Here is an 18,110-nt window from a genome sequence, read left to right on the forward strand (position 1 = left end):
CTGTGAGCTCTCCAGCTCAAGTCAAAACAATTTCCATAAGATGAGGAAAAAATGGTGAGCTTCCCAGAATGAACATCCAGTCTTATCCTCTCTGACTTGGCACCAGGGCGCTGTTTGAGGGAAGGGGCACTTATGAGCTGCTCAGCAGCAGGCAGAGAACATCCTTTGAGTCTCATCGAAAAGGCTGATCTGTTCTGAGCCCCAGCTCTGGTCAACCCCAGGAAGAACTTCTGTTGGAGAATTACAGCATCTTATGGCCTTTGCCCGTCTCCATCATCCTGTTGAGCTTCCTAAAACAAGGTCAGGAGTGACGGCAAGTCTCTGCTTAGATACCTGCACACAGGAAGACATCCCCCCAGTTCTCTGTGTTGCTGAAAAAGAAGCTGGGAGCTGCATCCCAGACCCTAGGCTGAATCTTCCCTACATCTCTGAAGTTGTTGGCTGCAGCAGTGAAAAGATCATGTCAGCAAGGCACTGACTGGGATTTGGGGAGCGCTGGGTGTATGATGGTTCTGGAGTTTCCCTAACCTTTTCCCTGGAGGTGCAGCCCTGGCAGGCTACTGCAGCCCCATTTCTCGTACTCAGAGCTTCCTATTGCTGTGCTGTACATGCAAACTTTGGGATGTTTGTCCAGACACCAGGCAGGATGGCCAAGTGACTGTTCTTTGAGGCCTGCATAGCACTGAGCCCAGATTGTCACCTCGCTGGGCTTTAAGGATCACCTGCTCACACCTCTCCTTGGGGCTTTTTGCTGTCATGTTACATTCCTGCAGGCAGCTCTCTCCAGGACTGGCAGTAGCACAGCTGCACTGCTTCTCTCTGCCTTTACATCCAGCCCATCATTTTCAGCCACCTCCAAAGGACATGCTTGTGCCCTGGGACTGAAGTTAGGCCTTAGAGCAATCCCCTACACATAGGGGACAGGCACACAGCCCTGCCCTGAAGGCACCAGATGGACCCACACATCCCCCTGTTCTCAGGTATCCCCACTGTAATTCAAGGGATTGCTGTAGGTAGAAGGTGCTCCCTCCCATGGCTGAATGGATGGGGAAAGAAAACAGTTACAGTGCACTGTTTAACTTAAACTAATCCCTTTTCGTCACCCAGGTGCTCTTTCTAGAGCAGAAACGTTAACGCCTTTGTCTTTTCTTAAACTCATTCTAGGTATCAAACTGGTTTGGAAATAAGAGAATCAGGTACAAGAAGAACATCGGGAAGTTCCAGGAAGAAGCCAATCTTTATGCTGCCAAAACGGCTGTCACGGCTACCAATGTGTCAGCCCATGGAAGCCAGGCTAACTCACCCTCAACTCCCAATTCAGCTGGTTAGTTTTGTTTTAATTTATTTTTGGGTTGTTGATGTTTGGTTTTCTGTTTGTTTTTCCCCCATCCCTCTAATGTCTCTCTCGTTTTCTCCTTTGGGTTATTCCGGTTTTTATTTTGTGGTTTTGGTTGGCTCACTTGTGTGGTCTTGAAAAGGAAAAAGAGAGATGGGTTTGGTTCTTGGGGTTGTTTTGGGAGGTGTGGGGGGATTTGTTTAAGCTTTTTACTTGGTTCCCCTTCTCTGTTCTGGTCTTATTTGAAAAGCAATGTGATCAGACTGTGTGAGTGAACGGCGATGTGTTGGGTTCTATGCACAGAAACAAAAGCAGAAAAATGACCAGAAAAACAACAACAAAAAAAGGCTGGAATTGTTAACTCTGGGAAGAGGGGAAAAAAAGGGGGGGGGNGGGGGGGGGGCGTAAAAAAGGAGAACAAAATCCTTGTTCCAATTGTTCCATTTCACTGAGGGCAGAAAGCGTGAGTGGCCCTCATTAATAAAGCCCAACGTTTCTGGGATGTCTGAACTCATGCCGTTTGGGGGTTGTTTGGGGCAGATTTCTGTCTATTGCTTTTCTTTCTGTTGTGGTTACCTTCGATTGCGTACATGATGACGTGTACATCACCTGCAAGAGTGTGCTCTGTGTGAATTTTATTTTCCCTTTGTGTCAGGATGATCCCAGGAGACCTGTGGGTCACTTTGTTCCCTTTCCCCCTTTTCTTGCCCATTTGCTGTGGTTTCCATCTGTTTGTTTTGAGGGTCAAAGGCACAGCGCACTTTGCCTGGATTTCAACTCCTCTGCTAGAGAACGATCCTCACTTAATCTGTAGTGGCTGACTCCAAAATGATGCCAGGCTGTGGTTGCCATGCTCTGTTCTGGTTATGCCCAGCTCCCAGGAGTGATGGAAAACTGAGACCTGATGAAAAGGAACAAAAAAAAAGGCAATTTTGTGGGTGCCACGCACTTACCCAGACAAAGGGAAAACCAACAGTGTGTTTTCTATTTTTTCCCTTTTCCTTCCATTGCTGTAACTGCAGAAGATTTAAATACAGTTTGAAAAATGTCATCCTTACTACCTGCTCAAATGGCTGAGGCCCGGCTGTAGGAAAGCCTAGAGGACAGAAAGCAGAGCTGTATGTGCTGGGAGGTTGGTTACCTGCTGATTCCATGCTGCCCTGCATACACAGCTTGGGCCCACGAGGCACAGCTCTCCTCCTGTTCTGCCTTTTTCAACTGGAGTCAGAACCAAAGGTGTGGAAGGGCAGGAGAGGAGCTTCAGATGACCCAAATAGGTTTGGAAGTGGCTTGTGGATATAGGCATTTCCCCTGTGCCTGCCCTGTTAAATAGTGCTCCATCGTGAGTCTGTTTCTTTGACGTCCCCACAGGCAGTAACATGGCTGTTTCAGTGATAGATTGGCCGGTACCCTGCAGTAAACAGTTGAGATATTCCCTGGATTACACTGTGCTTTCAAGGAAGAACAAACAGCCTTGTTATTAACATGTAAGAATGAGCTCCTGGGTCCTCTTTCTTGCTCCCTTGTCCACTCCCCGGGAACACCAACCCCTTTTCCCATGCTGAGGCAGTGCTAAAGCAGCTTGTTGATGCACACAAGCTCCTGCACCTTGAAGGTCCTTGCTGTGTTGGAAGCAAAGTGTTTCTGAGCTGACCATTCTCCTTGTATGCTGCAGCAGTGGCAGAGCAGGGAGACCCTACAGCCCAGTCTCTAGGAAAGCTTGCAGAGACAGTGGGATTGGATGTCCTTATATCCTCTCTTGAGAAGACAGCTGAAAGGACCTTGGGACTTGATCTCCAGCAGTGGCACCCCAGGTTGAGATTTCCCCTGCTCAGCCAGGCATGCCTATACTGTTGTGCTGTAGGTGCTGACAGCCAAAAGCACACCTGTGCATTCTTGGGATGAAGTACCTGTCAGAGACTGGGAGGGTGGCACCAAGGGTTGTGAGCCATCCAGGTGTGCTGCGTTGCCCTGGGAGGAATGTGGAAGTGCATGAAGAGGCGAAGGACTGAGGTGGATGATACCTCTCCTTTAATATCATTAAAGGTCTTTTTCCTGTTTACAGATCATTGGCAGGGACTTTGTTGAGGAGGGAGCCTGAACAAAGACTAGATTCACTGGCAATCTGTAGGGTATTCTGGTTTGAATACATGACAGGGCAAATGGAAAGAAGGGGAGCAGACAGAGGACAGGTCATGAGAAGGAGGCAACCAGCAGTGTAGTCCCTGGAGGGCCATGATGTTGGAAGAGGAGGTGGAACTGGATGTGTTGGGACCTGGGACAGGAGCTAAATTCATTTCTGCTGTGGTTGCACGGACCCATCTGTTCTCTACATTGACAGCCATGTTACTGGAGCTCAGTGAATGGCTACAGTCAGTCAAAGAGATTGGCCACACATTGACAAGGGCAAGGGCTGCATCTGGCTGGCCATCTGGCACCTTCAGCACAGGGTCCCCCACCCTCAGTCACCCAGGCCTGAATGTCAAACACCTTTTCATCCTGAATACACGCAGTTGGGTTTTATCAGCCAGATGTTCAAATAAGCTGAGATGTCTGGCTCATTTGGGCTAACAACTCCCCATCCTCACTTTGATTGTATGGACAATCTCAGCACAAAAAACCATGTGGCAAACGAGAGCTGTTTTATGAGGACTGACCCTTTTGCCAACCAGAGTCCTGGAGGATTGCACATAGGTGATGATATCCAGTGAAATCTTCCATGCAGAGCTGCCAAAATTATCCAGAACTTTTTGGTTTTTTGAACTTACGTTTTTATTACCTGATTATCCTTCTGTTTTATCAAAATCTTCATCAGGCTGATGGCTGTATCTTCTCTGCCTTCCCCCATTGTCATGGTCTCACTGTCTTCAGTGTTGCTTGGCAAGTGAAAAAGAACAGCAGGTGTCCTGTGGGACCAGCCCAGGCTTATGTTTGCTTTTAGACTTTGTGTAGATTAAGGGACTTTGTCCATCTGAGCTGCTTCATGGTCCATCATCTTCTTCCCTTATATTTGGCCGTGGTAGAAACAACAAGGAAAAGTTACATTAAATTAAGCATTTTTGGTGCATATAGGTTGACTTCTGACATTGACTTTAATTAGGAATCTCATGTACACAGCCAGAGTTGATTTCAGTGGTTCAAGGTCCTGGATTTGTCTCATTGGTGGTAGGTGGTAGGACTAAGCAGCAGATAAATATGAGAAGTAGAAGAGATCTCATTGTTGGCGTTGCTTTGATGTAGGCTTTCACCCAATAACAAGATCCGAGTGCCAAAGCATGTTTCTTTTTAAGCATTGCCACCACGTTTTCTGAAGCTGGTGTTCTGATGGGAGTTCACCTCTGAGGAATGATGGTGATTAGATTTGAGTTAGATAAGATGTGTGGATGCTGAAGATGGACCATTGTTTCACACTGCTATGAATGTTTCTTTCTGTTTTCTTTTTCCTGCGCATGCAAGCATCAAAGGCCTTACACATGCCAAGTTCAGAGATCTTTCATTGTGGGTCCACAAGCTCGAAGGTGGTTATTACATTTCACTTCTCAAGGAATTCTGTGTCAAACTGTGACCACTGTGGTGTGTTGCCAACAGAGCCTTGCAGAGGGACAGATCAGATTAAGGATGGAGCCTCCTCCAGCAGACAGATATGACTTGTTTCTGCAAAGGATACCAGTGTCTTCATTTTGAGGACTCTTTGCCTTTTTCCTTCCCCCCTTTTCCACCCCAGTGCATCAGTCCCTCATAGCTGTGTCTCTGAGGCTTTGGGCCATTGTAATTTTCATACATGGCTAGCACATAGGCAGCAGAGTGCTGAAACAGCAGAGTAGCAGCTCAAAGGGCTCTCTGCAATTATGGCTCTGATACAAATGCATCCATACATGCGGGCCATTGGTATGCGCATATTTATCTTTGCATCCACATCAGCAGCAAGACATATTTACTGTTTAGATATGCACATATATTGTAAAAATACCCTGTGCCGATAGCAGTGTATATCTTGTAAGTGACATCTCCAGTGCTCCTCATGGTTTCTAAGACACCGGTGCTCTTCAGAACTAGAGTTTGTGATTGTTTATTTTTATTTCCTCCTTCCCAGTCTCAACTTTAAGGGGCAGGTTTGTTAAATTGCCATTAAGACCAGATACGTTTATGGTATTTTTATATGTTGTTGTTATTATTATTATTATCTTGTTTTGGTAGGGGAGGAAGGTGGAATGAAATGTTGCTCTGCTTGGGGGTAGAGTGATGGTGGAGTCCTGTCAGATGCTCAGGGCTTTCCAGGTCCTCTTTCCAGCTCTGACACTGATTGCTTGTGTCATCTCAAAGGGTTTTGCTCACCTTAAAGTAATTGCAGGATATTCTCTGCTTCTTGTGAGGGTTAACTGCAAAATCCTTTGGTTCTCAGCCGCTGTAGGAGCACAAAAGCCATCACACTGCTCTGGGCTTTATGCTGGTAGTCAAAGTGATCATTCAGAAAAGCCAGTAGGAAGCAGCTATTTGTATTTGAAAAGTGTCCATCTTCACCATCTTCACGCTTCAGGTTGAGCAGTGTCGGTGGGGAATGTCCTCAGTCTGCCAATTGACATCCATAGCCTTTTGCCTTTAGAACCTGAGAGGTGGGGAGGCGACAGGAGCTGGGTACCGGCTGAGCAGGGAGGTGCTGGCTGCAGCCCTGCCACCTAGTGCTGCTTTCTTCACACAGCATTGGTGCGTTGCTCCGCCATGTGCACCCCTGATAAAAGAGTCACTTGCAAAGAGTAAGATTTGCAGTAGGGCGTCATGAACATGAACTCTGACACATTGGAACAGGTTGCCCAAGGAGGCTGTGGATGCCCCATCCCTGCAGGCATTCAAGGCCAGGCTGGATGTGGCTCTGGGCAGCCTGGTCTGGTGGTTGGTGGCCCTACACATAGCAGGGGGGCTGAAATGAGGTTATTGTGGTACTTTTCAACCCAGTCCACGCTATGATTTTATGAACTTAGACCTCCTACTTGCAGACTTGCTCCCTGAGCCTTCTTGATGTTGGCTCCCATCCGGATCCTTCCTGGCTCATCTCCAGGGCAGAGCCTGGGGACTGCCCAGAGGATTTCTTCCCTCTCCTCCCCAGCAGGGGATGGAAACTGTTGGACATTTCTCAGAGCACACGCACGAGTCATAGTTGGGCAATTCCACCAGGACTGTGGTTGCCAATCTTCCAAGCTGGAAGCAGCAGTGGAGATGATGAGAGCGTATTTTGGGTTGGAGCTGAAAGCAGAGCTGACCTGGGCCCCTGAAGTCTCTCCTTTCCAAGGCTAACATCATGTATATAACCAAACCTTGCACGTTGAGCTGTCTCACACTTAACGCGCTGATCTGCACGATGAGTTCTGAAATAATCCCATAAAACCTTTTTATTTATTTTTAACCTCCTTCCCTCCTCCCCTGCCTTCCAGTTACACAATAGGTTTGTTTCTCCTGTTCGGTAGTCGAGGAGATGCTCAGATATCTGAAAGCTGGAAGCGGGACCTTTTTTTATTTTTCCTTATCATCTCTTGGTTGTTGTTTTTTGTTCCTTATCTCACCCAGTTGCCCTCGCCGTTATTGTTTTTTAACATAACGCTGGCGACTGGTGCATGCAGTGGGGATTTGCTTACAGAGCTCATTGTTCTGGGGCAGCTGGCCCCATGGGGCTGGGACGCCCACATACTCTTAACAGCTTGCTGTGCTGAAAGAAGGGTGCCAACAAGATCAGTAAATGGGAGCCTGGCCTGGGTGCCTTCATGTTTTTGTGAACCTTCGCTCCTAGTGCGTTGTGCTTACCCCAGGGATGGATTCTGATGTCCTGAAGACAAACCATGCACCACTCTCTCAAGGCAGCTCTGGGCATGGAAAGGGGTGGTGCTTGGATGTGGTCACCCAGCAGAAGGGCCCCATAAGGCTGCATGGCCTAGACTTACCCACTATGAGCTGAGCTTCTCAGAGACAACGGCAGCATGGGCCTGGTTAGCTGTGCTGAAGTGGCTTCTGCTTTTGGTAGTAAGGCGTCTTTGGGTAATTCTGTTCTCCAGTGCAGTCTACCGGGTAGACATCTCCAAAAATTGAGATCTGCAAAGCTGCCTGAGGGATTTTGATGCCCTGAAATAAAGTGAAAGAATGGGCTGTCTAAGACCTCCAGGCCGGGTTTTGTTTATCTCAGTCCAGAGCATGAAGAATCTTTCCTCCAGCTGAGGAGCTGTTGAAGAATGTTCTTGGCATTGAGCTGTAACAACATGTGGCTTTGAATAACCTCAAGAGTGCATCCTTTTTTGTTGTTGGATTTTTTTTGCTTGCTCTGTTCTTCATACTACTAACCTGATTGTGTGTTTTGTGTTTGTGGTTGCTTTGCATGTTGTTTCTTCCTCTTGGCTGAGAGTCATGGGGTGGATCTTTTTCCTTTCTGTGATTCAGGTGCCTCACTCTTTCCTTTCCAGGTTCTTCTGGTTCTTTTAACCTCCCAAATTCTGGGGACATGTTCATGAACATGCAGAGTCTGAATGGGGATTCTTACCAAGGGGCCCAGGTTGGAGCCAACGTGCAGTCACAGGTAGGGACCCATCCGATGTACTGCCAGTGAATGCATTAGTGTTGGAGGAGCCTTTGATTGTATTGGCACTTCTCCCTCCCGTCTGAAAAGAGCAAATCTCAACCAGCACAAACGAACCAACCAACACTTAAAAAAAAAAAAAAAAAAAAAAGTAAAGCAAACCAAAAAAAACAACCAACCCAAAAAAAAGAAAAAAAAAGAAAAAAAAGCAAAGGCAACAACCACCCAAAAAATCAATCAAAAAGAAACCAAAACCGAACACCCAACCAAACCAACCATGGTCTTGAGGAGACTTGCCCACACTTTGTGAATGCATTTGGCTCTGGCTTGATAGTCATAACAGGAGGAAAGGAGATTCAGGAGAACTCAAACAAAAGCAAATGAGGTCTAGGTTCGGCTTGCTTTATTATTCCAAGGGAAGGGGTCAGATGTCTGGACTGGTGTCTCGTTTTACATGGCTTCCACTTACTCCTTTGATGCCAAACCAGGTGTCTGCTGCAAGGCGAGAAATGTTCAAATACACAGCTAGGGTTTTGGGGTTTTTTTTACTTTTTTTTTTAAACTAAAAGTCACCCCTCATTGTCTCCCCATATTCCCAAAGTGCAGGCATTCACACTGCCCATGTACACAGCAGCAAGACAGAGCTTTGAGCAGCATTACTGAAACATCAACCTATGCTTGAAGAAGAAAGAATTCAAAGTAGCTGGTAGCTCACTCAAATCTTCCCCTTCCTACCTGATGTCCAGATATGCCATGAGTCTTCTCTCTGGTGTCTAAGGCTCTGTGTTGAGAGATGACAGCCACTCTGATATGTTCACAGTGGGCAAGGAGAGCTTTCTAAAGCCCACGTCACTCCCCTCGCAGTGCTGGACACAGGGATGCACGTCACTGTTTGTACCACTGCTGGGGCTGGGCTCAGTGGAGGGAGAGGAGTGAGGCACACAGAGGTGAGCTGACGGTGCCTTACCATGGTAGGTATATTCTCTCAGGACCCTCCAAAATGGAAGGAGAAGCTGTCTTCACCCATCTCCAGAGATCTCCTTCCACTAATGTGAGCTCAAAGTGTGGAAGGAGATAGGGGTAGGACTGTGGGTCCTTGGGCACGATGCTGGAGCTGGTCACAGGAGGTGCCAACCTGTACTTGCCACGCTGTTCTCCCTCTCCGCTATTGGTGTCCAAGGTCTTGGGGCCACCAAGAGTGTGACGGGGGTAGGCCACCAGGGGAGGCAAGGGAGTGCTCCTCCAACTTGGCTATCACCATGAGTGCAACCACAGTTCTTTTCCCCACCCCCTCTTTAATGCATACCTTTATCAGTGCTGTCATTATTGCTGTTTATTTGTTTTACCGTGCCAAACGTGAACTGAAGCGGCTTTTCCCACTAACCTTTCGTTCACTCTAATTTGTGTCTTTGTTGTCGTTGGTCTGTTTAGGTGGATACCCTTCGCCATGTTATCAGCCAGACAGGAGGATACAGTGACGGACTCGCAGCAAGTCAGATGTATAGTCCGCAGGGCATCAGTGTAAGAAAAAAAACAACAAAAAAAAAGGCTTGGGTTCTTGTTTTATTTTTTTCCCTCCCTTTCATTTTTGTTCTCTCACTACCAATTATTTCAAAGCCATAGGGCTCAGAATGCCACTTAGTAGGACTTGTCTTTGCTTTTACGGTCACCTAGTTTATTGCTTCTGTATCGGTCACGCCAACGGCAGAGCTTTGCCCACAAAAAAAGTGGCGACTGGGCAGGCTCTGTGCAGGCAGCTGGCGTCGAGGACTGTCAGAGCCGATCAGCGTTCGCGTGGCACCTGCGGCCACATGCGTTCGGCTGAGAGTAACTGCTAAACAGGTGACACCTCGCGTAACCGCAGTGGGGAATGTCACCACGAGCACCCTGGCCCAGAGATGGCTCCACGCCGATGAGGCTGATGGCAGCATCCTTCAGCGGCCACCTAAAAATAACCCATCCCTGGCCAGCGTCTGAAGCAGGGCTGGGTGGGCGGGAGGGGGCTGAAAGCATGGCGATGATGGAGTTGACGGCGGTAATGGTCATAAATAGAATGAGAAGGGGAAAAAAATACGAGTGCAACCCAAGGAAACCTCGCCCAACCGAACTGGGGGAGGATGCGAGGGGGAGGGAGGGCTTTGGAGCATCTTCTCCTTGTTCTTGGGTGCGCTGGCGGGTTCTGACTAGCATGAAAATTCGTAGCGACAAGCTGTGTCGTACAGGGTGAAATCGATCAGACACACACAAGGAGAACCGAGTGTAGATTCGGGACAGCAATCCAACTTCATTTCTCAGATCAATCGTCCACCATCTCAGCAGCGGTGACAGCAAGCTGGGAGAAGAGGGCAGCCTGGAAAAGGAGGCTGTGCTCGCAGAGTGGGTGGTGGTGGCGGTGGTGGCGGTGGGGCTGGCGAGGGGAGGAAGATGGCTGTGGCCTGTGGTCAGTGTGCTCCACAACCCCATTGGGTGGAGAGGAGGATGAAGGTTGAGGTGGGGCAGTCTTGGGCTGCACAGGGAAGTGATGGGTGCCATGTTGTGTTTTGCTGCCTTTGTAGCTCACAGGAAGACTGAGAGAGTATTGTCTTTGGGGAGAGGGGGTCAGGCCCAACCTTGGCTTTGGGCTTGGGCCAACAGCAGCATGGGCTGCTCCAGCAAAATGCCGCCTGCGGCGAGGCAGCCAAGGGACGCCCAGGGAGCTTCAGCTCTGCCAGCCGGCGTCAGTGGCTTCCTGTCAGTTTGAAACAGAGGCACTGAGATGGAGATGTGATACATGAGGAGGCATTAAAAGAGCTTCCTCGCAGCCTCCAGCCCTTCCCTGCCTCTGCTTTTCATTCAGGGACGGGAGAACATGGCCTCAGCTGCCAACCATGGGGCACCTCACCCTGCCACATCTCCCTTTGAGTCCCTTCGCCCTCCAAGGAGGGCTTTGCCATTTGACACCTTTCACCTGATGACCAACTTGGGGCTCTTGGTGTCTGAAAGACCATTGCTGACGTGGGGAGACCCCAGGGGTGGAAGACAAAGGGGCTGCAGGATGGGGGCTGCGCTCCCCTCTCCGCTGGGTGCCGGGGCTTAGCAGGCAGCTTGACGTCACGAGACAGAGCCAGGGAGGATTTGTGAAGTAATGTAATTGAACATGTGCAGATAATTATGTCTCATTACATAAGCCCGTTGCAAAAACGGTGCTTGGAAATGCCACATGAAAGAGCCTATCGTTCCACATTAACTTCTCTGTGCGCTGAATTTATTCCCTTTCTGGCTTTTTAATACTTGAAGAGTAAATGAATCGGAGGCTGATCATGATAAGAGATGATACTTTTGTATAAATTAAAATACCCCCAAGGAAAGAGGCTGAGCTGATTATGGTTGCAGTTGGCTTGGAAAATAACAGTGGGCTGGTTTAAGCCAAAATTTGGGGGGGAGGGTTGCTGATGGGGATTACAAGGCAGGGAGTGGGATGAGGGGAGAGGGGAGAAGAAAGAAGGAGAGTAAAGTTGAAAGCCAAGTAGGACATCAGTGGATGGACTCATATTTCTGGCAGCCAATGGTGGTCATAATGGGAGAAGCACTGGGAGTTGGTGAGCTGACGGTGACAGCTTCCCAAGTGGTGACCCAAGATGAGTGGCACGTGGTGTTGGCTCGTTTCTAGGAGGACAGGAACCCAAAGTTGCTTAGAAGGGCCAGGCTTGCGAAGGATGAAGGTCATAAACAGTCAGGGAGGCAAGCGGGTAAGCAGCCCACCCAGTTCGGGGGAGACTCCTTATCTAGTTAGTGTGTTTCCCCATATAACATCTGGAGCCAGTCTAGAAGAGAGCAGAAGATTTAGGAACCATCTTCTGGGTTACCTTTCTTTCCCCAGACCCTTTGCTTGTAATAGCATGTCTTCCCATCCATCTGGATCCCAGAGCATTTGGCAGCTCCCAGCTGAGTGATCTGCCACCCCTGCAGCCTGGCTGCCTTCTGGGACATGCTGGTGCTGGGTGAGGTCCCAGGTTGGTCCGTGTAGGCAGGGGCTGTCTCATAGCCAGAGCAGTGGGCACGTTCTCCCTGCCTCTTCTCAACCCTGTTAAAGCTGCAACAGTGAAGTGGGATGCAGAGGAAAGCTGCCAGTAATGCAGAGAGCTGCGATCCCTGCTTAACCCGAGCATCCCTGGGAGCTGCTGGAAGGAGATGAGCCGAAACCGAGTCAAGAGCCCTGTCACAAAGATCTCTGCACGGGGCTGAGGTTAAGTCATCCCTGGAGCCCGTCAGGTCTGGGAAGGCAGCAGCAGGTTGCCCAGCTCCACCGCTGTAAAGCTTGGCAGGGGAGACAACACGCAGGGCTCGCCTTCCTTGGTGGAAGATGAATTTTTAAACGCGTGCACGTCGTGACAGCTGAGGACAGAAATACACCCAGAGCCCAATTTCCTCCGTGGTTCTTCTGTGAGCCTGTCTTGCTGGTTGCAGCGGCTGACAGCCCGCCCGGCACTGTCTGTGCATCGTTAGCAGGATGATCAGCCGTGTCCCTGCCACTGGATCTCCGTGACCTGCAGCGATGGCTGAGGCAGAGCGAAAACAGCCGGCTTCACATCTCTACGTGGAGATGGTGCTGGGCAGCGCATCCCCACAAGGTCTCTTTTGGCCTTGCTGGGCTTGGACTCAAGTCCTCATTGACTACACCTGGGAAGGGGATGTCCCTGTATGTGTCCTCCTTGCTGTGTGCACAGGGAGCTCTGTGCTTGCTCCTGTGGATCTGCCTGTAAACACGCCGTTAATGCAGACTGGGTTGCTGCAACGACTCTGATCAGTCTGCTAATTAATTAATGGTTTATAGTCATCTTCAAGAAAAATCCTGTCAGAAATTTCTTTCTGGACACCCAACTCCTCCTTTCCTTCTCCCCTTTCTGCCCTCCATCCCTAACCCTCTAATGAAGAAAACCAAGCAGGCTAGTTTATAAATCATGGAAAAGTCTAACACGGGAGGCTATTTTTAAAGTCAGTCAGTGTGCAGTTTTGATTTAAAAACACCGTTCTGCCTATTCACAGAGCAGTGTTTGTCATTGTGATGGTGGTGCTCCATAGCACAGTGGTTGTACATCCACACCTGCCAGCTGGGAGCAAGGACCACAGGGACCTTCAGTGGCCATGATGGCTGTAGGAGGTGAGACCTCCTTGTTCGTGTGAGACCCCTGGCAGCTCAGGCTCAGGCTGCCCAGGGCCTTATCCAACATGCCCTTGGGCACCTCCAGGGATGGGGCACCCACAGCTCTGGGCAGCAATGCCAGCTCCTCACCACTCTTTGAAGCCTGTTCCCCTCTGTCAGACTTGGTGTCTGGTTTGTTGGGAGGCTGACCTGACTTCCTGGCCCATTGCTGGCAGGACAAGGATTTGACCACGTACAGTGGGATGTGGCAACAGGCTTTGTGTGAAGCTGCAAGCTCCTTGAAGAACTGGCAGAAAATCAGCCCCATGCAGGAGGCCGGGCTGGGAGCCAGCCAGACTTGCTGGAGGAAAAATGCTGTGAGACCTGCAGAAACCAGCCCCAAACCCAGTTACTTCAGCAATCCATCACCCTGGCTCTACGCTTGGACAACCACCAAGGCCACGGCAGTGCTCTGGCACCAGAAGGTGACATTTGAAGAGATGTCCTGGAGAACATTGGTGTGTGTTTAGCTATGTCCCCCCTGCAGGAGTCAAGAGCCATGTGCAAGGCTCCTCACAGGGCCCCCTCCTGTCATCACTTGGGCTGTTATTTGGGACTAGTCTTGCTGGAGGACGGGGAGGTTGTGATGTGTGGGGCACCTTCACGGCCAAACCCATGGGAGCAGAGGTCAGCTCCTCCCCAGCAGCATCTCCTTTTCCCACTAGGTGGGACTGAGGCAACGATCAGGGCACAAAACCACCTTTTCTACCAGAGGTGAGGGCTGGCTCCCAGTCTTGAGGCCAGAAGGGCTGTCCAGCGTTTTGGGGAGACAGGGAGAGAAGCACTGGATGTGGAGGCACCGCAGCCGTTGTCTGCAAGATGTTCTCCCCCTCGCTCCTCTCAGCCTCGGCAAGGCATGAAAAAGCCTCTAAAAATAGTGCAACACAATAGGGACCGAGCCCTGCTCTGAGCGGCCCCCGCCGCCTCTCCCCCCTTCTGCTCGCTGTAATGACCCTGCAAACACTAAATGGCATCTGAGTGCATTAAGCAGCAAACTCTCCGGTGACATAGCAATTACGGCTCTGAAATAGATTTGGTGCGTCACGGAAGATAAGGGTTTTGAAAGTTTCTGTTGTGATTATAGCTTGTAACTCCAACAAATAACAGGCTTCGTAATAAGAGGCTGCCAGCGCCGCTATTGTGGTTCTCTCTCACTGATGGCACGTAAATTGCTATTAATGTCCTAAGTGTACTTGAATATGCCAGTCTCTGGGCGGCGGAGTTGGCTCTGTGTCTCTCTCTACACGGCCTGTCATTGTGGGGCTGATAATCTACAGTAATTGCTGCCTCTTGCAGTGGACCAAGACGTGGAGAAGGGTGGGTGCCATGTCCTGGAAAGCAAGATGTGCAGTGGGGCCGCAGTGGGCCACATGCAGGCCTGTGGGTGAGACCGTATGTCCCCCAAACATTGCTGTGTCCCCCCTCCCACAAGGTCTCTTGTGGGACTGTTGGGTCTTGATGGATGCCCTAGAGCAGGAGGCACAGAGATGGCCAGAGCAGGCAAAGCAGCCTGGGCATGTCCAAAGCGGGATGGCTGCTGCTGCTGGCTCAGCACAGGCAGGAGTCGGGGTGGATTAATTAGCCGAGCACTGAATCAATGTCAGAGTGAGCAGGGGAGGTGGGGGCAACATCTGCTCCTCTCCAAAGGGGTCGGCAGCCAGAGAAGAGCAGCTTCTGTGAGCTGTTGTGCTTGGCAGTCAGGGCCCTGCGGCCAGCTCTGCCCTGCGGAGATCTGGGGCTTTGCGTGGGAATGCACCCATTAGCTTTGGGAGGAAAACGTTGCCTGCCTTTGCTGTGTGACCCCTTGGATGAGGAGGATGCTCAGCTGCACCTCTGGGTGGGCTTCTCTGCTGCCAGCTGTGGTAGGACAGTGCTGCAGGACATTGGGGCAGCATCAGGACCAGTGTATGTGGTGTAAGTGGGAGCTCCAGGTTGGATGTCCAAACCACTGAGCCTGAGGAAGCCAGGGGGCATGGATACGTTGCACTCATAGGACGATTGTGTGCTGATGTACAGCGCTTGTTCTGCGTTTCCATAGCACTTGGGTCCAGATGGAGTTCTGGGAAGGGGTTTCAAGTTCAGAAAACAAAGATGTTTAGTTGTCTGCTATTTTCCTCTTCTATCAGGAAGGATCCTTTTGTGGAGCTAAAAACCATCAGAGTTCAGGGTTTCTGCAGAAACCCATACTTAGTTTAAAGAGCAGAATTTCCATGAAGGCTTGAAATTCATCAAAACTTTGGTTTCCATTAGTGCTATCCTGAGCTGTTCTTGTACTTTGGGTGTCCATAATGAGGTGGGGGTGGCAGAGAGGGGGATTCTTACCCTCCATCCCTAACACCACTCCGTTATCCAAGTGGAGACCTGGGGTAGGCAGGGACATTACAGTGGGGCTGTGTGCTGCCATGACTGATGTCTGCCTGTCTCTCTCCCCACAGGCTAATGGAGGTTGGCAAGACGCTACTACCCCATCGTCGGTGACCTCCCCCACAGAAGGCCCTGGCAGCGTTCACTCTGATACCTCCAACTGATCTCCCAGCAAATTGCATCCCTGGCTGAGCCAGCCCCGGCGGGGCAGGAGGGGAGGGGGCCTCTCCTAACACCGCAGCAGTCAGACTGGAGGTGAAACCAATCAGCACACAGAAGAAGACTCCTTCTCTTCTCTTCTCTTCGTCGGGATGCTTTTTTCAGCCAATCTGGACACTTCTTTATACTCTCTTCCCTTTCTTTTCTGGGTAGAAGCCGCTCTCCCCCCCTTGCCGCCGCCACAACACCTCCCTCCCCCCACCTCCCCACTGAAGGATATTTTGACAGCTAGAAGGATTTTAAGGAGGAAAAGCAAAAACCAACCACCGCCACGCCAACCGAACCAAAAGCAGTGCATGGCCTCGCACTGAGCCAAAACCAAACCTCGGTCGGGTCTCGCTCCTTCTCCACCAAGCTGCCCCGCTCACTCTGTTCCTCACTCGCTACCTCTCCGTAGGAAATGGCCTCGGCAGCCCTGTGACCTGCTGCACCTTCACCTCGGCTGCTGGACACTGATTGCACCCATGCCGTGCCCCAGGAGCCATCCCTGTGCACTGTGGGCTGCAGGGCAGGCATTGCAACCCTGCTGTGCGTAGGAGCTGGAGCTGGGGGCTCCCTACTACTTTATGGAGGTACCAACCAACCCACTGCCAGCCCCCAGGCAGCATTGCTTGCCCTTCTCTCAGCCCTGCTCTGCCGCTGCTCCCAAACGCATTGGCCCTGAGATGTGGCCCCCTGCCACAGTCCCTCCCGGTCACTGTTCTGCAGTGCTGGTGGAGAGGGCAGGAAGCAGAGGCAGGTGGGTCACTGCTGGTAACCAAAGTGCTGAGCATGGCCATGGTGCTTTATGTGATCAAGCATAAAGTAATGATGGATGGAACATGAGCGGTTCTCTCACCTAGGGAGGCCAGCAGCAGATATAGTTCTGCAGAGAGCATTGTGTGGTGTTAGCTCGTGCTTCCCCCTGCAGGTCCACCAGAGGGAAAGGAGAACGTGGGTTTCTTGGTGAAAGGGTTGGTGGCCCCCTCTGCATCCCCAAACTGTTGCCTGGTTCATGGGACCCCACAGGCTAGATGCGCTCTGGGTGCCTTTGGAAATGGGTTGTACAATGGCTTTGCTTGAGGGTGAAGCTCTGCAAGGCGAGTGGACATCCCTTTGGGGGTTGTGCTTCCACTGTGGCTTGGAGTTACTCAGAGAAGGGGCATCTGAAGCCCTGGGATATACCGTGGGGTTTTCTGCCCAGCTTTTCCCATCTGTTTTAGGAACAGCTGGTGATGGGTGGAAATGGGACTTCATCCTGCTGCAACGGGATTCTGGGCAGCAGGAGGGAATTGCAGTAGCACCCGCTGCCTCATGTCATGGGTAGTGGGCAGCACTTTGCTCTGTCCGGCAGCGTGGGGCAACAACCTAACAAACCTTAAGGCCTCCCAACCTCAGCTCACGTCCGCAGCTCTCACTCTGCCCCACCAGTATTGGCTCCTTTGAGCTGGGAATCAGGCTGGTGCAGAGCAAACATTTCACATTAAAGCTCTACCAGAAACATTTCCACCCTCTCTGCTGGAAGCAGCAGCACTGGCCCCACAGCCCAGTGCCAGCAGCTCGTGGTGCCTCGGGCGCGGCCCTGGGGACGTGGCTTTCCATAGGGCCTCCCAAGCGTGCAGCCAGTGACCTCCACATCAACAAAATGTCGATGCCATGGTTGCTTCTGGATGGGTGATGGGACGAACACGCCTCCCACAGCTTACAAAAGGGAGTGAATGCCCCAAATCTTGAAAGATTCAACCCAAAAGGAGAGACTCCACGCCGCCACAGTCGGAGAGGGCCAGGCTGCGGGCAGCACATACAGCACCCAAGGCGTAGGGCTGCCTCTGCCGTGCTTTGCTTCGGGGCATGAAATCCACAGGGCCAGGAGCAAGTTGGTCCCACGCGAGGACAGCACCGAGGACAGCGCCGCTCTCCCTCCTCCATGGTACTTGGCACCCTCAAGGTTGGGTCGCGTCGTCGGTCATTCTCCTTATGTCTGTGCTATTTTTTAAGTGGTTTTACCCCCTCTCTGCCCATCCCCTTTCATTACACCCCCCTCCCGGCCCCCCCCCCCCAAAAAAAAAAGTGTTGTGGTTATTTTAATTATTTTTAATTTTTATTATTTTTTTTTCTGCCCAGAAAAAACAAAAACAAAAAAAGACAAAAAAAACAACAAAAAAACCCCTGACTTCGATACCAAAAAGAAAAAAACAACAGGAAAACCCCACTAAAAACAAACAACAAAATGAAGCAAACAACAAAAAAAAACCTCCACACACAAAACCAACCAACAAACAAAAAACTGCAGAAACTTGGGAAAAAAAAAAAGAAAAAAAAAGAAAACCACAAAAAACTCGAGGATTCTTTCAGCTTTATTAACATTTTCCATCGTTTCTTGCGATTCGTGTCTCGTTCTTTGTAGTATTGATGATAAATGAACATTTGATAATGAATGTTCTTGTATATTCAGATAAAGGAGAAAAAGA

The 18,110-nt window shown here is 50.4% G+C and overlaps 1 protein-coding gene across 3 annotated transcripts in view; it reads left to right on the top strand.

Annotated features, from left to right (window-relative positions):
• Positions 1–17,650, top strand: part of PBX1 (PBX homeobox 1) — a 100,010-nt gene extending 82,360 nt beyond the window's left edge. The window contains exons 6-9 of one of the 3 annotated variants that reach the window (XM_015869741.2): positions 1,165–1,324; positions 7,783–7,895; positions 9,327–9,416; positions 15,513–17,650. In XM_015869741.2, coding sequence (XP_015725227.1) covers positions 1,165–1,324; positions 7,783–7,895; positions 9,327–9,416; positions 15,513–15,605 — 456 coding nt within the window. In that variant the 3' untranslated portion in view covers positions 15,606–17,650. The remainder of the gene's footprint in view (positions 1–1,164; positions 1,325–7,782; positions 7,896–9,326; positions 9,417–15,512) is intronic. The other 2 variants (XM_015869739.2, XM_015869740.2) reach the window with 2 other exon arrangements.
• Positions 17,651–18,110: the final 460 nt, after the last annotated feature.

Source organism: Coturnix japonica, chromosome 8 (assembly GCF_001577835.2).
Source record: "Coturnix japonica isolate 7356 chromosome 8, Coturnix japonica 2.1, whole genome shotgun sequence".
Taxonomy (NCBI): Eukaryota; Metazoa; Chordata; class Aves; order Galliformes; family Phasianidae; genus Coturnix; species Coturnix japonica.